This window comes from Nerophis ophidion, linkage group LG04 (assembly GCF_033978795.1).
Source record: "Nerophis ophidion isolate RoL-2023_Sa linkage group LG04, RoL_Noph_v1.0, whole genome shotgun sequence".
NCBI lineage: Eukaryota > Metazoa > Chordata > Actinopteri > Syngnathiformes > Syngnathidae > Nerophis > Nerophis ophidion.
Genome location: NC_084614.1, coordinates 23,218,799 through 23,246,298, shown reverse-complemented (window position 1 = coordinate 23,246,298; position 27,500 = coordinate 23,218,799). Strand labels below are relative to the sequence as shown.

Genomic DNA, 27,500 nt, shown 5'->3' with positions numbered 1-27,500 from the left:
ACGAATGTAACATTTTGAAGACAAATGTTAAAATAAAATGTAATACATTAAAAACCAATTCACAAAATTTCAAACAAATGTAAGCAATTTCAAACACATTTACAACATTTCTAACAAAATGTACAGTGAACAAGGTTCCTAAAAAATCTAATGTTTTAAGATAATTTCAATTTAAAAAAATCTAATTTACAAAATGTTCAAACAAATGTAAAACTTTAACCAATTACAAATGTACCGTATTTCCTTGAATTGCCGCCGGGGTGCTAATTAATTTAAAACCTCTTCTCACTCCTGCGCTTACCAAAGGCATGCGGTAAAAGTAAGCATGCGCTAATTATTTCAAAACCTCTTCTCACTCCGGCACTTACCAGTAAAAATTTGAGTGTGACGTAAGCTTGGACCTTAAATCCTACTGAATAGCTCTTAATCTTCTTCCCTTTATGCGATTTCAAATTACCGGTATTGAAATCAGCCTCCTCCATTTTAAAAAAGGTGACAGGGGAAGTGTCACTCGTGACGTCACAAGTTTGACCAGGCGGTAATACTAAGCATGCGCTAATTATTTTGCGAAGCGATTTTGACCCGGCAGTAGTTCAAGGCAGGTGCCCTGCGGCAATTCAAGGAAATACGGTAAACTTTTTAGACAGAGTAAAATTTTAAATCATGTTCACAAAATTTAAAAACTCGTTTATGAATTTCCAAAAAAGGAACTACCGTGGAAAATAAACTACATTGTATGACATTGTAAAAAAAAATAATTGCACTAAAGTAAAACCAACTGTGCAAAAGCATAAAACTAATAATTACTGTATTGTACACATAAAAAACTATTTTATCAAAGTAAAAAATCACTTTACAAGAGGTAAAAGAACTTAAAACAATCTTATAAACACAAACTTGTAAAAAATTAATATAATAAACAATCCAAATAAAAAATATAATTAAAACATTGTATAAAATAAATAATATAATAGGAGTCAAAAGCATATTTAAAAGAATAAAATAACAGAATAGAACGAAGAACAAAATAGAACACTACTAATACAAATTATAATTAAATGATAAAAACATAATGAATATAATTTGAATAATAAAAACATCTTAAACAGAGTAAAATAAAAGTACAAAATAAAACACTTTAAAATAAAGAATAATTATATCGAATAGAATTAACTTTTATTCATCCCACAAATATAATTATAAAAATCATAAGTAAAACAGGAATACTTTGCAAAAAAATACTTTAAAAACGTCACAAAAGTAAAACATGTTGGATAAATAAAACACCTTACATTTTTACAGATTAAGTAAGTAACATTCATTTACCAAAGTTGAACAACTTGGCAAATGTATAAGACAAAAACAACTAGTATGAAAAACTAAACATAAAAAAATGTAAGACAAAAATAGAGAGTTAAATAGAGTACACTAGTTTCATTTTACAAAAATAAATAAAGTAACAAAACAAAGATCAAATACTTTTACAAAAGTACAACTACATGACAACAAACCGACTCTATAAACCAGGGGTGTCAAACTCAAATACAGAGTGGGCCAAAATTTACAACTGAACAAAGCCGCCGGCCAAGGTTGAACAAATTAACTTTTTAATAGGGACCCAAACAAGTTTTGCAATGAATATTGAACAAGTAAGGCTTATATAAATTTATAGTGGCAAGCAAAATAGAATTTCAAATAATAATAACAATAATCAAAAAATATCGATGGCATATCCAATAAAATTTAAATAAAAATTTAATGCCTCTTTTCTATTTGCAGCCTTCTGAGTTAAATATCAAAATCAACTTTTTCCACAGGCCAATAATACATTTGAAAGTAAAATAACAATAAGGAATAAATCAAAAATTGAAGCCTTGAAGTAGCAGGAGAAAGTGCATGAATAAAACGTTAATTATTGCTCAGTTTGCTACACTGATTAGCTTTCGCAACGCTTATATAACTTAATAGTGCAAAATCAACTTTCAAAAAACAAACGAAAAAACATCACAGAAATAAGATTTAAATAAAAAATGTAATGCCTTTTTTCTATTTGCAGCCTTCTGAGGTAAATATCAACATTATCTTTTTCCACAAGCTAATAAATTTTAAAATAAAATAATGAGGGGGGTGGCGGGGTTTGGTGGTAGCGGGGGTGTATATTGTAGCGTCCCGGAAGAGTTAGTGCTGCAAAGGGTTCTGGGTATTTGTTCTGTTGTGTTCATGTTGTGTTTAGGTGCGGTTGTTCTCCCGAAATGTGTTTGTCATTCTTGTTTGGTGTGGGTTCACAATGTGGCGCATATTTGTAACAGTGTGAAAGTTGTTTATACGGCGACCCTCAGTGTGACCTGTATGGCCGTTGATCAAGTATGCGTTGCATTCACTTGTGTGTGCGTGTGTGTGCGTGCGTGTGTGTGCGTACAATCCACATATACTATGTGACTTGGCCGGTACGCTGTATGTACAGAGGAAAAATAGACGTAACGACAGGATGTAGAGAATGCTAAAGGCAGTGCCTTTAAGGCACGACCCCAATATTGTTGTCCGGGGAGAAATCTGGGAGAATGGTTGCCCCGGGAATATTTTCCGGAGGGGCACTGAACTTCGGGAGTCTCCGGGGAAAATCAGGAGGTTTGGCAAGTATGAGTATAAGCGGTGAATGCGGTGTTACAGAGGCACCGCCGCTGTATAATACCGGCGGGCCAGCTCTAATGTTAATTGGATATTGCCTCAAGGGCCAAATGAAATTACACGGCGGGCCAAATTTGGCCCGCGGGCCAGAGTTTGACACCCATGCTATAAACGTTAAACTTCACAAAACTGGAAGTTTACAAGCATAAAACTAAAATAAAGCAAACCTGATTGTAGCTGAGATATGCACCAGCGTCCCCCGTGATCCCAAAGGGAATAAGCGGTAGGAAATGGATGGATACTACAAATGTACAAACGTTACAAATGTTGCATATAAAGTAAACAAACACAGAAGTAAAGTAAAGTTGGTGTACACGTTAATCATGGACGAAGACGTCTCATGAAACTAACTAAAGATTGTTACATAACCAAAGGAACGCTAAAGTTTCACGAGTGCAATTGTACTTTTAGGTCAAATCAGCAGAGCGTGTGTGTGACCCATTTCCATTCACACGTCTTCTTCTTCGTCACATTAAAAATGTAGCATCAACTCCACCTTTGGCTCTCCTGCCTTCTTTACAGCTTCTTTACACTAAGTGTCAATCACACCATGTTTGGCTCAACCGCTGCTTCTGGTTGTCATGACAACGTCAGACGAGTGAGAGAAGAGGAAGTGATAAGTCAATCTGTCCATGTTTACAATGTGGTTAACATGAGTACTTATCGTGTTGCCCCAGATTAAGCGGTTTCCCGCCATTAATACCACACCCAAGGCTCCGGAATGGACAGAGCATTACAGGAGTGTTTGAAAAGACGAGTAGTGCTACAAGATTAAACACTAATGGAGCTTTGTATTGAATTTCATCACACACGTAATACAGGATTTACCCCACATAAATACAGTTTTAGCAAGAATTGGGATAGGAAAGCGTTGGAAATTGTTGCAATTGCATATTACGACCATGTAATGTTAAAATAAATAATCAAATTTTGTTTAAAAAAATTGCATTCATATACATATATATATATATATATATATATAAATATTTTTTTTCCAAAAATCTAGTCATCATAACGCTAAAAAGCTACTAAAAAATAAATACCAATACATAATGATTTCACTTAAATGTATTAAGACTGATTAAATATACATAAACAAGAAAATAAAAATGTTATTATAACACTAAATCCCATTTAATACAATAAATAATACAAACGTAATTAAAGCCATAATCATTTTCTATTAAAAAATGCTTTAGAAAATGCACACACTAAGAATATAAAAAAAACATGATAAAATGAATTATAATAATGACAATCAATCACCAAAACATGTTTTAAATAATAAATAGAGCCTTAATCATTTCTTAAAAAAAATAAAAAATGCTAGTAATAGTGAATAATGCCATCCATCCATCCATCCATCCATTTTCTACCGCTTGTCCCTCTCTGGGTTGTGGAGGTGGCTGGAGCCTACTCAGCTGCGTGAATAATGCTAACAAAGAAAATAAACTAATACAATTTTAAAAACGGCCTTTACCAATAAACAAGAAAAATACTTTCCCTACAAATATATTTAAGAAATACATCTAATAAAGAAAATACAATAAATAATAACACATTAATATAATATTAAATAAAAATATAATAATTAAAGCTGTACTAAAAGCCGAAAAAGCTCATATGAAAACAAATAATTATACAATGATATAGAAATTAGCCTTGAAAAATATTTTTTTAAATACATGAAAAATTATTCTTAAAAGATATACAAAAATAATAACAACAAAATCCATCCATCCATCCATTTTCTACCGCTTATTCCCTTTTGGGGTCGCGGGGGGCGCTAGCGCCTATCTCAGCTACAATCGGGCGGAAGGCGGGGTACACCCTGGACAAGTCGCCACCTCATCGCAGGGCTAACACAGATAGACCACATTCACACTCACATTCACACACTAGGGCCAATTTAGTGCTGACAGTAAATAAAACTAATAGAATATTGTGTAATGACAATTCTGACATACTAGACTAATACAATGATTATTAATAAGAAAATATGCATGGCCTTAGTGTAAAGCAAATAAATAATAAAAAAAATTACATTCAGCGTACATATATAATATACAGTGGGGCAAAAAAGTATTTAATCAGCCACCGATTGTGCAAGTTCTCCCACTTAAAATGATGACAGAGGTCTGTAATTTTCATCATAGGTACACTTCAACTGTGAGAGACATAATGCGAAAAAAAAATCCAGGAATTCACATTGTAGGAATTTTTAAATAATTTATTTGTAAATTATGGTGGAAAATAAGTATTTGGTCAACCATTCAAAGCTCTCATTGATGGAAGGAGGTTTTGGCTCAAAATCTCACGATACATGGACCCGTTCATTCTTTCCTTAACACGGATCAATTGTCTTGTCCCCTTAGCAGAAAAACAGCCCCAAAGCATGATGTTTCCACCCCCGTGCTTCACAGTAGGTATGGTGTTCTTGGGATGCAACTCTGTATTCTTCTTCCTCCAAACATGACAAGTTGAGTTTATACCCAACAGTTCTATTTTGGTTTCATCTGACCATATGACATTCTCCCAATCCTCTGCTGTATCATCCATGTATCCATTTTGGTATAAACTCAACTCGTCGTGTTTACAGGAAGAAGAACACTGAGTTGCATCCCAAGAACACCACACCTACTGTGAAGCATGGGGGTGGAAAAATCATGCTTTGGGGCTGTTTTTCTGCTAAGGGGACAGGACGATTGATCCGTGTTAAGGAAAGAATGAATGGGGCCATGTATCGTGAGATTTTGAGCCAAAACCTCCTTCCATCAGTGAGAGCTTTGAATGGTTGACCAAATACTTTTTTTCCACCATAATTTACAAATAAATTATTTAAAATTCCAACAATGTGAATTCCTGGATTTTTTTCCCACATTCCGTCTCTCACAGTTGATGTGTACCTATGACGAAAATTACAGACCTCTGTCATCATTTTAAGTGGGAGAACTTGCACAATCGGTGGCTGACTAAATACTTTTCTGCCCCACTGTAGTTTAGTTTAGCACCACCAGAAAGGTAAATTAACCTTACTGACATACTTTGAATGAGATAGCATAGCTCTTGTATTGGAACGCTGAGTAAGTGTGATGTATGTCGCTAAAGACAACAAAAACACAGCAAAGCAAGATGGAAGGACACAAAAAGACATTTTGGCAGATTGTCATCTAAACCGTGGTGCTCCTTATGTGGAGTTGATGTTATTTGGGCCTTCTTCTAATTCCTTGTTCATTCTCCTGTGTCTGCCTCTGTTGCAGCAAACGTGTCCAAAAGAGAACAATTCCATGTGACCTTGAGCTTCACAGACAGGAGAAGTCATTTTAAAGGCAAGTTTGGAGCATAAGGTTTAAGGCCGCCACTAATCCCTGCCACAGCTGTCTGCCTGCCGCTTATTATTGCGTAATACTGGAATGATCACGATTCTTATCTCACTTTAGCTTCATCTGCCCTTCTGTCTGCATGGCCTCAATGCTGTTTGTAGCATTATTTAACTATTTTTAGGAAGCTGCCAGACAGATTGCGAGGCAGAAACAATTGTCTATCAAACACATCCGTGGAGGCATCATTAATCCAGATGATCTTGCCCTATATACTGTATCACTCAGCAAATCCTTTCATCGCCTTAGCGGCCAAGACAAGGAAGACGTGCGCTACATCCATCAGCACTGCTACACCCTTTTGAAAATACCTGGAGTCAATGGCAACGCTGACCAACCGGACCTCAGATGACATCACACTTCAGTTAAAAATCCACATGTTCTAACCAGTTCCTAAAAACAGCAAAACACTCATCACATACAGTATATTAAGTGATTTGGCTTTAAAGGGGAACATTATCACAATTTCAGAAGGGTTAAAACCAATAAAAATCAGTTCCCAGTGGCTTATTTTATTTTTTTAAGTTTTTTTTTAAATTTTACCCATCCCGGAATATCCTGAAAAAATGCTTTAAAGTGCCTGTTTTTCGCTATCTGCAAAGCCACCGTCCATTTTCCTGTGACGTCATCCAGTGATGCCAATACAAACAAACATGGCGGATACCACAGCAAAATATAGCGACATTAACTCGGATTCAGACTCGGATTTCAGCGGCTTAAGCGATTCAACAGATTACGCGTATTGAAACGGATGGTTGGAGTGTGGAGGCAGATAGCGAAAACGAAATTGAAGAAGAAACTGAAGCTATTGAGCGAATAGCTATTGACGCTATTCGGCCATGGCTGCCTTAGCATCGCCGGTAAAATGTGCAAACCAAACGATCGGGACTTTCACTTTGACACTGGAGCAACTTAAATTCTTCGATTGGTAAGTGTTTGTTTGGCATTATATTTGGGTGGAGGGAAACGCTGGATGCAAATACAGCCACAAATGTACATACAGCTAGCTTAAATAGCATGTTAGCATCGATTAGCTGGCAGTCATGCCGTGACCAAATATGTCTGATTAGCACATAAGTCAATAACATTAACAAAACTCACTTTTGTGATTTCGTTGACTTTATTGTTGGAAATGCATCTGCCTTGAGTGTCGCAGGGTATCCATTCATCTCTCTGCCATGTCTGTCGTAGCATCGCAGGTAAAATATGCGGACAAAACAAGGGACTTTCGCATCTCTTGACACTGGAGCAACTTAAATCTGTCGATTGGTAAGTCTTTGTTTGGCATTAAATGTGGCTGGAGGGAAAGGCTGGATGCAAATATAGCTACAAATGAGGCATAACGATGCAATATGTACATACAGCTAGCCTAAATGGCATGTTAGCATCGATTAGCATGCGTGCTAATCGATGCACATTCTACGTAAATCAACTTGAATCCGTCCCTGATCGTGTTGTTACACCCTCCGACAACACCCCGGTTAGGAATGATGTCTTCAAGGTACGGAAAACAGTCGAAAAAACGGAAAATAACAGAGTTGATTTGACTTGCTGCATGTAATGTGTTTGAGAAAAAGGCGTTGACTACCTAGGTGACGTCACGTTTTGACGTCATCGCTCCGAGAGCAAATAATAGAAAGGCGTTTAATTCGCCAAAATTCACTCATTTAGAGTTCGGAAATCGGTTAAAAAAATATATGGTCTTTTTTCTGCAACATCAAGGTATATATTGACGCTTACATAGGTCTGGTGATAATGTTCCCCTTTAAATTCTAAAAAAAACAGCAGCACTGTCCTGCATAAAGAGGACCTTTGACTGATGGTATTTCAATAGATTCAGTCGAGGACTACTTGTCGTGTTTTGTGGTCACGGTCTGTTTTGTTTTGGATTCATTGGGCACTCTTGTTTGTTTTGTCACCATGCCAACCCATCAGTTTTCACCTGTTATGTGTCCACGACTCATGCACCTGTCCTCACTGCACCTATTTAAGTCTGTAATTGCCAGGCAGTCAGCCTGGCGACATCATCTCTTCCACCTTCTTCTCACCCTCGACACACCCTTGTTATCCATGCCGATGATCCATGTTCCTTTCTCGTTCCAAGTAAGTTTTTCGTTATTCATGCCATAGTGCAACTTTTGTTTTACGTCCATAGTTTTGCCTTAATGCAAGTTTTTGTTTTCATAGCCAAGTTTTGAACCTCCGCTGAGAGCGCTTTTTGTTTGTTCCTGTTTATAGTAAAATAAAAATATGTCATTATCTTCACGTTGTGTCCGGTCCAATCACTTTGCACCACGGGAAAACAAACCACGCCATAGTCCAAGTCATGACACTACTATCCTTCGGTGGGTCTTTAAATAGTGGTTTTGCAGTGGATTCCTAAAAACAGCAGACTGCTTCTGTCATGCAGAGGAACTTGGACCACAGTTTTATGGTAGACTCCTAAAAATAGCAGAGCTCTGCTGTCGTTTAGATCAGTACCGGTCCGTGATGCATTTGCTACCGGGCCGCATATAAACGACTGCACTTTCTCCGACTTAACTTCCGCCTGTCCCACTAAACCAGACCTGGGCAAATTAAGGCCCGGGAGCCACATGCGGCCCGTTAAGCTTTTCAATCTGGCCCGCCGGATATTCCCAAATAATTTTTTATAGATATTTAAGCTGGAAAGTGTAGCTGCCATTATAATGTGCAGTGATGTTTTCTACTGACCGTAAGTCTTGAACTATACTAAGTCTTTCAAAGGTTGAAATCTGTACTTTTGCATGATATACTAGTTACTATGGTAATGTAATTAGTTACTATGGTAATCTAAATCAGACGAGGCACCAAGCAGTGTGGGTGGGGAGCGTTTCAACTGAGTGTTTCTAGAGCCTGAAATGTGAGTGTCAGGGACAGATGCGGAAGGCAGATTTTTACGACAAAGTTCTACAGCTTAGTGATATATCAGATGTATCAGATATATCAGATTGTAGGTGTTTTTTTGTTTTTTTTACCCTTGGCGATCATATTTTGCTGTGTTTGTATATAAGGATGAAGAGGGTGTGTGTTGTTCTAAGGTTGTCAACATTCAGTTTTATCGTTCAATAGTTAATATTATAAATATCACATTCCCTATTTTCATGTACATTCTGGGTGTCTCTTTCAGTAAAAAAAAATTAAATTCCATACTGTTTTTAAGGCTGTCTGTCATAATGTTTTTAGCATTCAATCAGACATTAATGTGAGGTTTTGTATTTTTTTTTTTTTCTTTGTCATGAAAAAGGGTTTTTTTGGGGGGTTGGTGCACTAGTTGTAAGTGTATCTTGTGTTTTTATGTTGATTTGATAAAAAAAAAAAAAAAAAAAAAAAAATTATTCTTTGAAAAAAAAAAAAAAATAATTCTTAAAAAAAAAAAAACTATTTATAAAAAATTATTTTGCGGCCCGGTACCAATCGAGCTGCGGCCTTGTGGTTGGGGACCACTGATATATAGAATATTTGACTAAAGTTTTCGCAGTAGATTCCTAATAACGGCACAGGGCTCCTATAATGTAGTATATTTGACTTGCGTTCTTTTGCAGTACATTTCAAAAAATAAAAGAGTACACCTGTCGTATGTACTATATTTGACTCTTGTTTTGTAGTAGATTTATAAAAACAGCACAGCTCACCTGTCATTTATAAAATATTTCATTAGTGTTTTTGCAGTAGATTCCTAAAAACATCAGGAGCAGTCCTGTCATATATACAATCTTTTACCATTGTTTGACAGTACATTCCAATAATCGCAGATTACTACTGTCATTTAAGAACATTTTATTTATGTAGAAGGTAGATTCCTAAAAACAGCACAGTGTTACTGTCAGAGAGAAATGATGGACTCACCAGAATTGGAGGATGTTCATTAAGTTGTTGAATTTTGTAGAAAAAAACTGATACAGACTTGACCCAAAATTAAAGTCATTTCAAATGACAACTTTACAGCGTTAAGAAACACTGAAATAAATCAAGATTTTTTTTTTTTTTTTAGATCAGACAGAAATATATATATGGAATCACTCAATCCTGAAGAAGGAATTATGGAATTATGAAAAACAAAGATAAAAACATTCCAGCATTTAACGAGTGACATGTCAAATCTGACATGTTCTTGTGTTTCCTTGTTTTCTGTATTTGTTTCCTGTCCAGCGCATTTATTTTTGTTCACTTCCTGCCTGGCTATGCCACTGTGACCTGAGCACTGATTGGTAACCTGAGCACACATGTTCATGGTTGCCAATCAGACGTACTTATAAGGCAGCCTGTCCAGTAGTCAGGGCTGGAAGATTGCCTTTGTTACTGCCTTGTGTTGGAATTAAAACACTTATCTTAGCTGCATGTCACTCTCCTGTCTCCTGCTTCTTGGGGTCACAACTACCCAAGCGTGACATGACAGACATTACTCTTCATCAATCTAGCTCCAACTTTCTCTGATTGCTGTTGTCAGAGCAGCTTTGCAGGTTGGAATCTTTTCATGGACCATTTTGTTCACATATTTTTAGTTGGTTTGAGATCCATGACCTTGACCTTCTGAATGTTTCTTTATGGCAAGTTTTTTTTTTTTTTTTTACAGTTTTTACTCAATAGCATCTGCATTATAGTATTGAAAACTGATATTATCCCCAAACATCCTTTTATATTGATGGAATATTGACAGCCATCTCCCCAGTACATGCAGCCCCATATCATTAATGACTGCGGACATTTACGTGTTTTTTTCAGGCAATTATCATAAATGTCATTGGAACTGCTCCAAACAAAAGTTCCAGCATCATCACCTTGCCCAAAGCAGGTTTGCGATTCATCACTGAAAGTGACTTTCCTTCCAGTCATTCATTGTCCTCGATTGCTTTTCCTTAGCCCTTTATAAGCTTGTCTTTTCTGTTTAATTGTTTATGACGACTTGCATTTAGATTTTTGCAATAAAATCTAAATTAAAGGCGGTTTCTTACAGTGTGGTCACAGATGGTGACTCCAATTTCCTCCCATTTCATCATTTGATTTGCTGTGCAATTTCTGTTTTCAAGACATTGAATTTTTTTCTCGTCTTTTGATGTTTTCCTTGGTCTACCAGTATGCTTGCCTTTTACACTCTTCCCATGTTGTTTGTACTTGGTCCAGGTTTTAGACGGCGTGGCGCAGTGGGAGAGTGGCCGTGCGCAACCCGAGGGTCCCTGGTTCAAATCCCACCTAGTACCAACCTCGTCACGTCCGTTGTGTCCTGAGCAAGACACTTCACCCTTGCTCCTGATGGGTGCTGGTTGGCGCCTTGCATGGCAGCTCCCTCCATCAGTGTGTGAATGTGTGTGTGAATGGGTAAATGTGGAAGTAGTGTCAAAGCGCTTTGAGTACCTTGAAGGTAGAAAAGCGCTATACAAGTACAACCCATTTATCATTTATCATTTAGACACAGCTGACTGAACAATCATCATGTTTTGCAACATTGCGTGATGATTTACCTTCTTGAACAGGCCTGGGTAATTATTTTGACTCGGGGGGCCAAATTTAGGGAAAAAGAATGTGTCTGGGGGCCGGTATATTTATTTTTAGGAACACTAATACAAAACCTCACAATAATGTCTTATTGAATACTAAAAACGTTAAAAGAACAGAATGGAATTTTAAATTTTCTACTAAATGAGACACCCAGAATGTACATGAAAATAAAGAATTTGGGATTTACAATATCAACTATAAGGGATAAAACACTGAATATTGACAACATACGAACGTCACACGCCCTCTCCATCCACATATTTTACAATAAAGAGAAATGCAACAAACAGGAAATACAAAGGTGTAGGGTAAAAAAAAAAACCACCTACGAGCTGATATACTGTATCTGATACATCACTAAGCTTTAGAACTTTGCTATAAAAATCTCCTTCCCCGTCTGTCCCTGATACCCACGTTTCAGGCTCTAGAAACACTCTGTAGAAACGCTCCCCACCCACACTGAGCTGCTGTGACTTACATTTCCATAGTAACTAATTAGATGACCATAGTAACTCATTAGATGACCATAGTAACTAGTATATCATGCAAAAGTGCAAATTCCAAGCATTGAAAGACATTGTATAGTTGAAGACTTACGGTCATTAGAAAACATGACTGCACATTAGAGATGCGCGGATATGCAATTATATCATCCGCAACCGCATCACCAAAGTCGTCATCCACCCGCCGTCCACCTGAACCAACATTTTATCAGGACCGTACCCGCCCGCTGAATTACATCAGAGGTTGGCCGCCTTTACCACTCACAGAGCTATTTAAACCTGTGTCACAGAGTAATGAGGACAATTGGAGCCGCTAACGTTCTCGCGACTATCCAATAGCGTTCATCCTGGTGACAAGAATATGGGCGTGCTGTGAAGCCATTGCCTTAGACACCTTCAACAACATGTACGAACCGATTGTTGGTCCGGCAACATGTTGTGTGCAGCTTCCGCAATTACATGTACAAGATTGAAAGGCATACTGGGTGATACAGAGTACACTGATGGTTGTGCTATAAACAACTTTAACACTTACTAATATGCGCCACGCTGTGAAGCCACACAATACAAGATTGACAAACAATTTCGGGAGAACATCCTCACAGTAACACAACATAAACGCAACACAACAAATACCCAGAATCCTTTGTATCCGTGACACTTCCTGAATATATTTTACACCCCCAACCCCACCCACCTTACCGACGCATGGGGGGGGGGGTATATATAAAATAGTCAGGAATTGTCATGAATACAAAGGATTCTGGGTATTTGTTGTGTTGCGTTTATGTTGTGTTACTGTGAGGATGTTGTCCCGAAATGTGTTTGTCGTTCTTAATTGGTGTGGCTTCACAGTGTGGTGCATATTACTAAGAGTGTTAAAATTGTTTATATCACAACCATTAGTGTACTGTGTGTCACCCAGTATGCCTTGCAGTCGTGTGCGTGTTACTGCGGAAGCCACACACAACATGATGCTGGACTGACAAACAGATCGTACATGTTGTAGAAGGCAACAAAGCCAATGGTTTCATAGCACGCCCTAATACTTATTATCTAGGTGACTTCCGGCAGTCATTCAAGAGAATAATAGCTTCTCCTATTGTCTTCTTTGCTTTATGACGCGGGTCTTAAATGGTTCTTTGAATGGCAAAGGATACCGATCACAGGACCATGTATATCAAATATTTCCGTATGGTTCAACCGCCACCCGCCCGAATCTAATTAAAATCTATTTTTTCGTCATGTCAACCGCCCGGCCCGCGGTTTATCCGCGGAATCCGCGGATGAGACCGCAAACCGCGCATCTCTACTGCACATCATAATGGCGGCTACTGTTTCCATCTTAAAAATCTATAAAAAAAGGATTTGGGAATGTCCGACGGGCCAGATTGAAAATCTTAACGGGCCTTAATTTGCCCACGTCTGTTCTTGAAGAAGTTTGATACTCCACTCCATGTTACAATTGACATATCTCTTGTTGGAGCCATGATTCATATGAAGCCACCACCTGCAACAGCTCTCTAATGTGTGAACAGACTAATGAACAAATTTAATCTGATGCAGGTGTTCGCCTTAGAAATGACAATTTACAGGCTGATTCCATAATTTCCTCCTCAGAAATGAGTGATAACATCTTTTTCTCCACTCTGCTTGATCTAAAAATGCAGTTTTTTGCCAGGGGTTGTATATAGCAGTGGTCCCCAACCTTTTTGTAGCTGCGAACCGGTCAACGCTTGATAATTTGTCCCGCGGCCTCTTTGTCATGAAAAAGGGAGGTTTTTTGGGTTAGTGCACTAATTGTAAGTGTATCTTGTGTTTTTTATGTTGATTTAATTAAAAAAAAAAAAATAAATAAAAAAAAAAAATAATTAATATAATATTCTTCTGCGGCCCGGTACCAATCGAGCCGCAGCTCGGTGGTTGGGGACCACTGTTATATAGAATCTTTGACCAGAGTTTTGCAGTAGGTCCCGAGAAAGAGCAGAGCGCTGCTGTTATTTACAAATTATTTAACTCTTTTTTTGCAGTTAATTCCTAAAAACAGCAGGTTACTACTGTGACGTGAGACTCTTTAATGTTTTTTAAAGTAGATTCCGAACAAAAGAACAGGGCTCCTATCATGTACTATCTTTGACTTATGTTCTTCCAGTACATTTCTAAAAACAAAAGAGCACAACTGTTATATATAGTATATTTGACTATTGTTTTGTAGTAGATTGATTAAAACGCCTCCATTTATAGAATCTTTGACTAGTGTTTTTGCAGCAGATTCCTAAAAACAGCAGAAGCAGTCCTGTCATATAAAGACTGTAACTGTTATGTAGTAGATTCCTAAAAATAGCACAGCGCACCAACATATTCAACCATATTTTTGTCAACAGATGACTAAAAACAGCATATCATAAACATTTTTAATATAATTTTTGATTAAAGTTTATGCAGGTGATTCCTAAAAACCGCAGGAGCAGTGCATAGAATATATGGCAATTGGTTGCAGATTACTACTCTCGTATAAGGATCTTTGACCACTGTTTTGTCAATAAATTCCTAAAAACGACACAGCGCAAATGTCATATAAAGTATACTATCTTTGACTTTTGTTTTGCAGTAGATTCCTAAAACGGCACAGTGTACCTGTGATATAAAGAATCTTGGACTAACGTTTTTGCAGTGTATTCCTAAAAACAGCAGGAGCAGTCCTGTCATATATAGAATATTTGACCATTATTTGGCAGTTAGTCCTAAAAACTGCAGGTTACTACTGTCACATAAGGATTTTTGACCACAGTCTTGTCATATATAGAATTTTTTGACTGTTTTTGACAGTAAATTCCTAAATACGGCAGATTATTACTGTCATATAAGGATCTTTGACCAATGTTTTGTCAATAAATTCCTAAAAACAGTGCAGCGCACCTGTTATATATATATAATTTTTAACGTAAATTCCTGAAAACAGCAGATTACTACTGTCATATCGGGATCTTTGACCACTGTTTTGTCAATAGATTACTAAAAACAAGACAGTACACCTGCCGTATATAGTATTTTTGACTTGTTATTGCAGCAGATTCCTAAAAACAGTACAGAGCATCTGTAATATATAGAATTTTTGACTGACGCTTTTGCAGTGGACTTTAAAAACAGCAGGAGCAGTCCTGTCATATATAGAATATTTGACTATTCGTTGGCAGTTATTCCTAAAAACAGCAGATTACTACTGTCACATAAGGATTTTTGACCACAGTCGTGTCATATATCGAAACTTTTGACTGTTTTTTACAGTAAATTCCTAAATACAGCAGATTACTACTGTCATATAAGGATCTTTGACCAGTGTTTTGTCAATAAATTCCTAAAAACAGTGCAGCGCACCTGTTACATATATCATTTTTGACAGTAAATTCCTGAAAACAGCAGATTACTACTGTCATATCGGGATATTTGACCACTATTTTTGTCAATAGATTCCTAAAAACAAGACAGTACACCTACGGTATATAGTATTTTTGACTTTTTATTGCAGTAGATTCCTAAAAACAGTACAGAGCACCTGTAATATATAGAATTTTTGAATGACGCTTTTGCAGTGGACTTTAAAAACAGTAGGAGCAGTCCTGTCATATATAGAATATTTGACAATTCGTTGGCAGTTATTCCTAAAAACAGAAAATTACTACTGTCACAAAATAATTTTTGACCACAGTCCTGTCATATATAGAATCTTTTGACTGCTTTTGACAGTTAAGTCCTAAGTACAGCAGATTACTACTGTTATATGGGGATCTTTGACCAATGTTTTGTCAATAAAATCCTAAAAACATTGCAGCACACCGGTTATATATTTAATTTTTAACGGCAAATTCCTGAAAACAGCAGATTACTAATGTCATATCGGGATCTTTGACCACTGTTTTGTCAATAGATTCCTAAAAACAGCACAGTACACCTGCCGTATATAGTATTTTTGACTTTTTATTGCAGTAGATTCTTAAAAACAGTACAGAGCACCTGTAATATATAGAATTTTTGACTGACGCTTTTGCAGTGGACTTTAAAAACAGCAGGAGCAGTCCTGTCATATATAGAATATTTGATTATTCGTTGGCAGTTATTCCTAAAAACAGAAGATTACTACTGTGACTTAAGGATTTTTGACCACAGTCCTGTCATATATAGAATCTTTTGACTGTTTTTGACAGTAAATTCCTAAATACAGCAGATTAATACTGTCATATAAGGATCTTTGACCAATGTTTTGTCAATAAATTCCCAAAAACAGTGCAGTGCACCTGTTATATGTATAATTTTTTACAGTAAATTTCTGAGAACAGCAGATTACTACTGTCATATCGGGATCTTTGACCACTGTTTTGTCAATAGATTCCTAAAAACAGCACAGTACACCTGCCGTATAAAGTATTTTTTGACTTTTTATTGCAGTAGATTCCTAAAAACAGTACAGAGCACCTGTAATATATAGAATTTTTGACTGACGCTTTTGCAGTAGACTTTAAAAACAGCAGAAGTAGTCCTGTCATATAAAGAATATTTGACAATTCGTTGGCAGTTATTCCTAAAAACAGCAGGTTACTACTGTCACATAAGGATTTTTGACCACAGTCCTGTCATATATCGAATCTTTTGAAGGTTTTGACGGTAAATTTCTAAATACAGCAGATTACTACTGTTATATAGGGATCTGTGACCAATGTTTTGTCGATAAATTCCTAAAAACAGTGCAGCGCACCTGTTATATATATAATTTTTTACAGTAAATTCCTGAAAACAGCAAATTACTACTGTCATATCAGGATCTTTGACCACTGTTTTGTCAATAGATTCCTAAAAACAGCACAGTACACCCGCCGTATATAGTATTTTTGACTTTTTATTCCAGTAGATTCCTAACAATAGTACAGAGGACCTGTAATATATAGAATTTTTGACTGACGCTTTTGCAGTGGACTTTAAAAACAGCAGTAGCAGTCCTGTCATATATAGAATACTTGACTATTCGTTGGCAGTTATTCCTAAAAACAGCAGATTACTACTGTCACATAAGGATTTTTGGTCCTGTCATATATAGAATATTTTGACTGTTTTTGACAGTAAATTCCTAAATACAGCAGATTACTACTGTCATATAAGGATCTTTGACCAATGTTTTGTCAATAAATTCCTAAAAACAGTGCAGCACACCTGTTATATATATCATTTTTGACAGTAAATTCCTGAAAACAGCAGATTACTACTGTCATATAGGGATCTTTGACCACTGTTTTGTCAATAGATTCCTAAAAACAGCACAGTACACCTGCCGTATATAGTATTTTTGATTTGTTTTTGCAGTAGATTCCTAAAAACAGTACAGAGCACCTGTAATATATAGAATTTTTGACTGGTGCTTTTGCAGTGGACTTTAAAAACAACAGGAGCAGTCCAGTCATATATAGAATATTTGACTATTCGTTGGTAGTTATTCCTAAAAACAGCAGATTACTACTGTCACATAAGGACTTTTGACCACAGTCCTGTCATATGTAGAATCTTTTGACTGTTTTTGACAGTAAATTCCTAAATACAGCAGATTACTACTGTCATATAAGGATATTTGACCACTGTTTTGTCAATAGATTCCTAAAAACAGCACAGTACACCCGCCGTATATAGTATTTTTGACTTTTTATTGCAGTAGATTCCTAAAAACAGTACAGAGCACCTGTATTATATAGATTTTTTGACTGGTGCTTTTGCAGTGGACTTTAAAAACAGCAGGAGCATTCTTGTCATATATAGAATATTTGACTAGTAATTTCCTGCCAGCAAAATATTACTACTGTCATATAAGGATGTTTGACCACTGTTTTTTTTATTTAAATAAATTATTAAAAACAGCGCATTGCACCTATAATATATATATTTTTTTACTAAAGTGTTTGCAGTAGATTCCACTGTTATCATATATATAATACTTGAATGTTGTTTGTCAGTAAATACATAAAACATTGGATTACTACAACCATGAGGATTTTGTTTTTTAATCAATGTTTTGTCAATAAATTCCTAAAAACTGCACAGCACACCTGTCATATATATAGTATTTTTGACCTGTGGGATCAAACCTGCAACCCTCATGTTGCTGGCAGTTGCTCTACCATCCGAGCCACGCCGTCCGTTTATGCCGTTTACTCCTCAAATCAGCAGGAACAATATTTGACTATTGTTTTGCAGTGAATCTTTAAAAACAGCAGGCTGCACCTGTCATGTATGACCGCTTGTAAGCATTTTTGCAACAGGTTGGTAAAAAAACCAAAAGAGCTCTTCTGTCTTTGTCTAGTTTTTCTGGTATTCTCCAAAACCAGCAGAGAGCTCCCATGTCATGGAGAGGATATTTGACTAGTGTTTTAAAAAGAGCAGTGTTGACTTACCTGAAGTCACTGTAAGGGTGAATGATCCATACTCCAAAGGATTTGACCCTGGCCTGTTCTGCAGCGACACCCTTTTGGCTTCCAAAGATTCGCAGCGAGAACTTGTTGACGCCGGGCTGCAGCATGGAGCCAAACTGTTTCTGGAAATAGGTGGACTGGTCCAGGATCGCATGGTCATCACAACCATCGTCGTCTTCACCGTTGACGTCCAGCAGGCCGCTGGGGTCTGCCGTGTAGTCGTCGTTGTGCGTCTTGACCAGCGAGAAGAGCGTCCTGCTCACGTCGCTCTTCTTGTCCGTCTTCGGGGAGGGCGTCCCGGGACAGCTGGCCTTCTGGGAGCCGCTTCTCCAGCGCGAGAAGCGGAGGCTTCCCCAGCTGCGGTACCGAGGAGGCTCGGGTTTGTGACAGGGACTGTCGTTGATGCCTTTGGGGTCACCTAGGCTCCTGCAAGGGCTAGTCATTTTCTTTCAGGTGCAACTTCAAACTTTCATTCTTACGTCACTGAAAGAGTAGAAAGTCAACACAAGTCATCAAAATGAAAAGAAAAAAAGTGTGTGCAGTTTCATCCTCCTCCTGCTTCAACGTGAGCGGACCAACTGCCATTGAGGCTCATCAAGTAGCCTTCAATAATCGGCTTGCTGCAATAAATGCGTCCACTCACTCCCTCCTCCCCCTTCCCCGTAGTGGAAGGACCCTCCCTCCGTCCCTCCGCCTCCCCCTCCCTCCTTCAACATGGGCCCATGGCGCTGATGGCTGCAGGTCAAGTTGCCAAGACATTGACATTGTCATTCAGTAGACAGCAGGGCTTAGAATGAATGCATTTCTAATGACTGCACACTTGATTAAAAGGAAGGCCGAGCAGAGGCTCAACTCTCTGACCTTACACCTATTCTGATAGCTGGACAAATATAACCATCATACTTCTGCAAAATAAATTACAATTGCAGATAGTATGATTATTAAAATTCTACTTACAAACTTCCATTTATTTATTTACTTTTTATTTATGCGGTCAAAGTCCTAAAATGTTAAAAAGATAATTGTTACACAGATAGACGGATAAATTTGTTCTAACATATTGTGTAAAACTTTATTTTTTTTTATCTATTTGAATTATTATTGCTAGCAAGGAGCAACATGAAGGCAATCCCTCAAAATGCTGTTTGGTGTAAAGTAAAATAATATTAATATTAACAATACATTTGCAAATTTTAATACAAATACATCTAAAAAAGTATTTATATTGCTAATATAAGCTTATTCATATTTTTGTTGTTTTATTTATCATTACATGTGGGTAAAAACAATCCCCTAAATGCTGCGTTTGTAGATAGTAAAATACCATTGTTATCATTCACAGTACGGTTTCTAATAATAATGTTGATATAGATTCATTCCATGTTTTATTACGTATCATTTATTATCATTACTAGCTGCTGCCTGCTAGTAATAATATTAATAAAGGTATTTATATTGCAAGTATGGACTTATATCTATTATGTATTGTGTGTCAGCAAAAACCTGCAATTCCCAAAAATGCTTTTTGTGTAGAGGTTCAAATGTATTATTACCAATGCAGTTACTATTATGGAAAATTATATATATATATGTATATATATATATATATATATATGTATATCTATATATATATGTATATATATATATATATATATATATATATAGTATTGCTAATATGTATTTTATTATTTTTATATTTGTATGAAATATTATTATTATCAATGTTATTTACTATTACTGCTTAAAAATATTGCATTTGCACAAAATATTGTTATTATAATTAATAAGCCGACTGTTGATAATATCAGTAACAATATTTTATATATATATATATATATATTCTGCCACTAATAAGATGGATTTATTTTTATTTATTTATTTAAATTGTACTTGTATTATATGTGAGCAAAAACATGGAAGCAATTCTCAAAGATGCTGCGTTAAAATGTATCATCATTATTAACAACACAGTTACTATTATTAACAATAAAATATATACTATTGCTCGTATGTATTTTCAAAATTAACTCGTAAGCAAAAGTGATAACTCGTGACCACAGAACCTTTCTCCAGAAGGTCTTATCTTTGTTCAAGTGATGGCAGATGAAACAAAAATTGAGCGGTTTGGCCACAATACCCAGCAATATGTTTATGATTGGAGGAGAAAAGGTGAGGCTTTTGATCCCAGGAAGCATGGTGGTGGTAGTATTATGCTCTGGGCCTGTTTTGCTGCCAATGGGACTGGTGCTTTAAAGAGAGTAAATGGGACAATGAAAAAGGAGGATTACTTCCATATTCTTCAGGACAACCTTAAATCATCAGACCAGAGGTTGGGTCTTGGGCGCAGTTGGGTGTTCCAACAGGACAATGACCTCAAACACACGTCAAAAGTGTTAAAGGATTGGCCAAATCAGGCTAAAATTAAGATTTTAGAATGGCCTTCCCAAAGTACAGGACTTAAACATGTGGACAAAGCTGAAGAAACAAGTCCATGTCAGCAAACCAACACATTTAGCCGAACTGTACCAACTTTTCAAGAGTGTTTAGAAATTCAACCAGAAGCTTCCCAGAAGCTTGCAGATGGCTACCAAAAGCGGATTATTGAAGTAAAACTTACCAAGGGACATGTAACCAAATATTAACATTCATGTATGTATACTTTTGACCAAGCAAATTTTGTCACATTTTCAGTAGACCCATAAAAATAATAAAAGAACCAAAATTAATGAATTTTTTTGTGACAAACAAGTATGTGCTCCAATCACTCTATTACAAAAAAGAGTTGTAGAAATTACTGAAAACTCAAGACATGTTCTTTACAAGTGTTTGTAAACTTTTGACGACGACTGTATAGAAGTCCCAAAAATGCTGCATTTGTAGAGGTTAAAATATATCATTAGTATTATTATTAACAACAACACAGTTATTATTATTAATAATAATGCATATACTATTAATACTATGTCTTGTATTATTATTTAGTTGTATTACTTATTATCATTAATACCGCATGTACTGCAAAAACATGCAGGAAATTTTTTTAAATGTAGTATTTTCACATGTTAAAATATTGTTATTATTATTAATACTACATTATAAAAAATAAATAAAGTGAATATATTATAACAAATACATGATAAATTATAAGATATATCATATTTATGATAATATAATTTATTGGCAGTAGCAATAGCTGTTTAGTATATACAGCTATACTTTATTTGCAGTCATGTTAAAATACTGGCCATATATTTTGTAATTTTTTCTTACATGTTTTCACGGCACACCTCTGTGTGTTCGAGGATTTGGGCCACATATATTCAATGTCTGACGCACGCACGCACACACGCACACGCAACACCCCTGTACTTTCTCATGCGAAGCTCCTCTACTGGTGAGGGGACGAGGTCTGCCAAAATCTGACCCAGACTCGTATAGCATGGATCACATGGGTCAGGTATCAAGTACACCAGTAACTAGTAGACGCGCTTACAGGACACACTTGAGATGCTCTCTCAAGTCACAATTACAGTGAGAGACGCACTAAGATCACGTTTCAGTGGCAATCTACAATGTAAATAGTCGTGAAAATAAAGAAAATACATTGAATGAGAAGGTGTGTCCTAACTTTTGGCCCGTGCTGTGTGTATGTGTGTCAGTGTGTGTGTGAATATATATATATATATATATATATATATATATATATATATATATATATATATATATATATATATATATATATATATAAGGGGTGTGAGAAAAAATCGATTCGAATACGTTGTGCGATTCAGAACTGATTCTCATTTTAAAAAGAATCGATTTATTTATTTATTTATTTATTTTATTATTCTAATCAATCCAACAAACCACTACACCGCAATACCATAACAACGCAATCTAATTCAAAAAACAAACCTGACCCAGCAACATTCAGAACTGCAATAAACAGAGCAATTGAGAGAAGACACAAACACCAAAAGTAGTGAAACAAAAACAAATTTGAACAACAACAGTATCAATATTAGTTATAATTTCAGCACAGCAGTGATTAAAAATCCCTCATTTACATTATCATTAGACATTTACAAACCCTGTTTCCATATGAGTTGGGAAATTGTGTTAAATGTAAATATAAACGGAATACAATGATTTGCAAATCCTTTTCAACACATATTCAGTTGAATGCACTACAAGACAAGATATTTGATGTTCAAACTCATAAACTAAATTTTTTTTTTTGCAAATAATAATTAACTTTGAATTTCATGCATGGCTGCAACATGTGCCAAAGTAGTTGGGAAAGGGCATGTTCACCACTGTGTTACATCACCTTTTCTTTTAACAACACTCAAGAAATGCTTGGGAACTGAGGAAACTAATTGTTGAAGCTTTGAAAGTGGAATTATTTATCATTCTTGTTTTATGTAGAGCTCCAGTCGTTCAACAGTCCGGGGTCTTCGCTGTCGAAGTTTACGCTTCATAATGCACCACACATTTTCGATGGGAGACAGGTTTGGACTGCAGGCGGGCCAGGAAAGTACCCGCACTCTTTTACTACGAAACCACGCTGTTGTAACACGTGGCTTGGCATTGTCTTGCTGAAATAAGCAGGGGCGTCGATGATAACGTTGCTTGGATGACAACATATGTTGCTCCAAAAACTGTATGGACCATTAAGCCTTCACAGATGTGTAAGTTACCCATGCCTTGGCCACTAATACACCCCCATACCATCACAGATGCTGGCTTTTGAACTTTGCGCCTATTACAATCCAGATGGTTATTTTCCTCTTTGATTCCGGAGGACACCACGTCCACAGTTTCCAAATATAATTTGAAATGTGGACTCGTCAGACCACAGAACGCTTTTACACTTTGCATCAGTCCATCTTAGATGAATTCGGGCCCAGCAAAGCCAGCGGCGTTCCTTGGTGTTGTTGATAAATGGGTTTTGCCTTGCATAGCAGAGTTTTTAACTTGCACTTACAGATGTAGCAACCAACTGTAGTTACTGACAGTGGTTTTCTGAAGTGTTCCTGAGCCCATGTGGTGATATCCTTTACACACCGATAGAATAGAATAGAAAGTACTTTATTGATCCCTGGGGGAAATTTAGCACCACAGTTCACTCACAATAAACACTAATAAATAATATATGACATATATTATATATATAATATATAATATATGAATAATATACATATATTTTACATATATTCTACATTTAAGTGCAGTCAAGAAGGAACATATGCATTATACAGTCTGATGGCTGTCGGTATGAAGGACCTCCTGTGTCGTTCCGTGTTGCATTTTGGGAGTCTGAGCCTTCCACTGAAAATGCCCATTCTCTCCGCAAGGTCCAAGTGTAGTGGGTGGGAGGTGTTGCCCATAATGGCGAGGAGCTTTGTTAGACTTCTCCTCTCTGACACTATGGCCAGAGAGTCCAGCGCCACTCCCACCACGTTACTGGCCATCTCTACCAGTTTGTCCAGTCTGTTAGCGTCCCTCGCTCTCAGCCCACCACCCCAGCAGGCCACGGCGTACAAGAAGGTGCCCGCCACCACTGACTCGTAGAACATTTTCAACATCTATGTACAGACGTTGAAGGAACCTAGCCTCCTGAGGAAGTAGAGGCGGCTCTGTCCCTTCTTGTAGAGGGCCTCAGCGTGTTTTGACCCATTCAGCTTGTTGTCGATGTGTACTCCGTGGTATTTATAATCCTCGACCATGTCCACATCGACCCCCCTGATGGAAACAGGGGTCGCCGGACTACTCCTCCTCCTTCCCAGGTCCACAACCAGCTCCTTGGTCTTCGTCACATTGAGCTGGAGGTGGTTCTTTCCACACCATGTGACAAAGCCCTCCACCAGTGCCCTGTATTCCTCATATCACCATCCTCAATACCCCCCACTATCGCCGAGTCATCAGAAAAGCTTCTGAAGGTGGCAGGACTCTGACTGATAGTGGAAATCGGTGGTGTAAATGGTGAAGAGAAAGGGGGAGAGGACTGTGCCCTGCGGGGCCCCGGTGTTGCTGACCAGCCTGTCGGACACACAGTCCTGCAGTCGAACGTACTGTGGTCTGTCAGTCAGGTAATCTAAAACCCAGGACACCAAGGGGGCCTCCCCCTGCATATTCTCCAACTTCACACCCAGTAACCCGGGCCGTATAATATTGGAAGCACTGGAGAAGTCAAAAAACATGACCCTCACACTGCTCGCAGGCATGTCCAGGTGGGTGTGGGCTCGGTTCAGCAGGTAGATGACTGCGTCCTCCACTCCCAGTCGTGGCTTTTAGGCAAATTGGAGTGGGTGTAGGTGGGGCTTGACTATAGGGCGGAGTTGTTCCAGGACCAACCTCTCTATGGTCTTCATGATATGGGAGGTTAGCGCCACCGGCCTGTAGTCCTTTGACGTGCTGGGTCACGTGCACTTGGGGATGGGGACCACGCATGAGGTTATCCACTGTGTGGGGACTTTCTGCAGTCCAAGGCTAATGTTGAAGATGTGCTGGAGCACACCACACAGCTGTGGGGCGCAGGCTTTGAGCACCCTGGGGCTTACACTGTCAGGACCCGCGGCCTTGCCTGTGTGTAACCTATTTAGCTGTGCATTCACCTGTTCTGCAGACAGACAGACTGGGGCGGGGGGGGGGGGTCCTCAGGTGGTTGGGGGAGGGGGAAGTCATCTTTCTGAGGGTGAGGTGATAAGTGGGGGGAGGTAGTCATTGGTGTTGGGGGGCTGTGAGGCGGGGATGGGTTGGTTTGCTCAAGTTACCAGGGGCCCGGCTGGCATGCTTTGGGGGGGGGGGGGGGGGGGGCAGGAGCTTTTTGAAACCACTGTGTCAAACCTGTTAGAGAACTGGTTTAGCTCATTGGCCCTCTCTTTGTCTCCGTCCATCCCTCGACTCCGTGATGGTTTGAGGCCGGTGATGGTCTGTATACTTCTCCAGACCGCCTTCATGTTGTTATCCTTCAGCTTCTCTTCAAACTTCCACTTATAATTCTCCTTGGCCTCCCTGAGTTTGGTCTTCAGCAGCACCTGAACTCTTTTCACCTCCTCCCTGTTACCAGAATTGAATGCCCTCTTCTTCTCATTCAGTATGGCTTTGATGTCTTTGGTCACCCACGGCTTGTTGTTTGGGTAGCAGGTGACCGTGTTTGATGGGACATTTGAGTCAACACAGGAGTTGATATAGTCTGTGATGCACTCTGTGAGCCCGTCAATGTCCTCACCATGAGGCTCCACGAGCACCTGCCAGTCAGTTACCTCAAAACAGCCTTGTAGTGTCTCTTGGACCCCTTCTGACCAACTCCTCACAGTTTTTTTTTTTGGTCACAGGCAGTCTTTTGACCAGAGGCACATAACAGGGGTTGAGGTAAACAAGGTTGTGGTCTGACCGGCCCAGCTCTGGGAGTGCTATGGCGCTATACGCATCCTTGATGTTTGCGTACAGCAGGTCCAGGATCTTATTTCCTCTGGTGTGGCAGCTGACATACTGAGTGAAGTTTGGGAGTGATTTTTCCATATTAACATGGTTAAAATCTCCCAGGATGAAGATGAGAGCTTTTGGGTGCTGGGTTTGTAGTCTGGCTATGGAGCTGTGGATGACGTCACCGGCAGCTGCAGCGTTAGCAGAGGGGGGTGAGGGGGGGGGGGGGTTGACTGCCATCATAATAACATGCAGAATCCATCCATCCATCCATTTTCTACCGCTTATTCCCTTTCGGGGTCGCAGGCCCCTATCTCAGCTACAATCGGGCGGAAGGCGGGGTACACCCTGGACAAGTCGCCACCTCATCGCAGGGCCAACACAGATAGACAGACAACATTCACACTCACATTCACACACTAGGGAATCTCCCTGGGCAAATAATATGGTCTGAGTCCTACAGCTAACATCTCTATATTCGGGTCACAGTGGCGCTCTTTTATTGTAGTATGACCGGGATGACAATATTTCTTATTAATATACAAAGCAAGCCCCCCTCCTTTCCGCTTGCCGTTGGTTCGGTCCGGGACAGCGTGCACCATTTCGAACCCGTTTATAGAGACGTTACTATCCGGAACATCGTCGCGCAGCCACGTCTCAGTAAAACACATTAGGATACACTCACGATATTCTTTCTGACTACCTGCAAGCACCGACAACTCATCCATTTTGTTTGCCAGAGAGCGCACGTTACCCATGAGGACGGAAGGATTATATGGCGTATATCTCCTTCGCTCCCTCCTCGCTTCAGCCCTCTTCTGTCTCGAGCGTCTCTCTTTCCCTCGACAGCCACGAGCACCTCCATTAGTCATTTTTAGCTCCTCCAGGATCTGTTTAGTTAGCGCCGGGTCCGTTAGCTGGATGCTAATAACTGGTGCCGCTAACAACTGTTCCCTGGTGTAGATGAAAGAGCCTCTCCACTGTTGTTGTCCGTTTGAGCTCGTCAGTAGCGTCCCCACCATCAGTAACACAAACTAAACACTTCTAAACTGCATGTTTAGAAAGGCACGACTTTATAGAAAGTAAATGTAGAGTAAATGTAAAATATATAAAAGTACAAAACGAACAAAGACAAGAGACAAGGAAGGAGCGAACTGCAGCAGCGGCCGTCTAGATCAATGGTTCTCAAATGGGGGTACACGTACCCCTGGAGATACTTGAAGGTATGCCAAGGGGTACGTGAGATTTTTGAAAAATATTCTAAAACTAGCAACAATTCAAACATCCTTTATAAATATATTTATTGAATAATACTTCAACAAAATATGAATGTAAGTTCATAAACTGAAAAGAAATACAACAATGCAATATTCAGTGTTGACAGCTAGATTTTTTGTGGATATGTTCTATACATATTGATGTTAAAGATTTCTTTTTTTGTGAAGAAATGTTTAGAATTAAGTTGATGAATCCAGATGGATCTTTATAACAATCCCCAAAGAGGGCACTTTAAGTTGATGATTACTTCT

General features: G+C 38.2%; 1 protein-coding gene across 3 annotated transcripts in view; it reads right to left on the bottom strand.

The window, feature by feature from the left end:
* The window catches only part of LOC133551124 (potassium/sodium hyperpolarization-activated cyclic nucleotide-gated channel 2-like), a 34,698-nt gene extending 15,496 nt beyond the window's left edge, over nucleotides 1–19,202 (bottom strand). The window contains exon 1 of one of the 3 annotated variants that reach the window (XM_061897491.1): nucleotides 18,523–19,202. In XM_061897491.1, the coding sequence (XP_061753475.1) occupies nucleotides 18,523–18,983 (461 nt within the window). In that variant the 5' untranslated portion in view covers nucleotides 18,984–19,202. The remainder of the gene's footprint in view (nucleotides 1–18,522) is intronic. The other 2 variants (XM_061897489.1, XM_061897490.1) reach the window with 2 other exon arrangements.
* Between the last annotated feature and the right edge of the window lie 8,298 nt (nucleotides 19,203–27,500).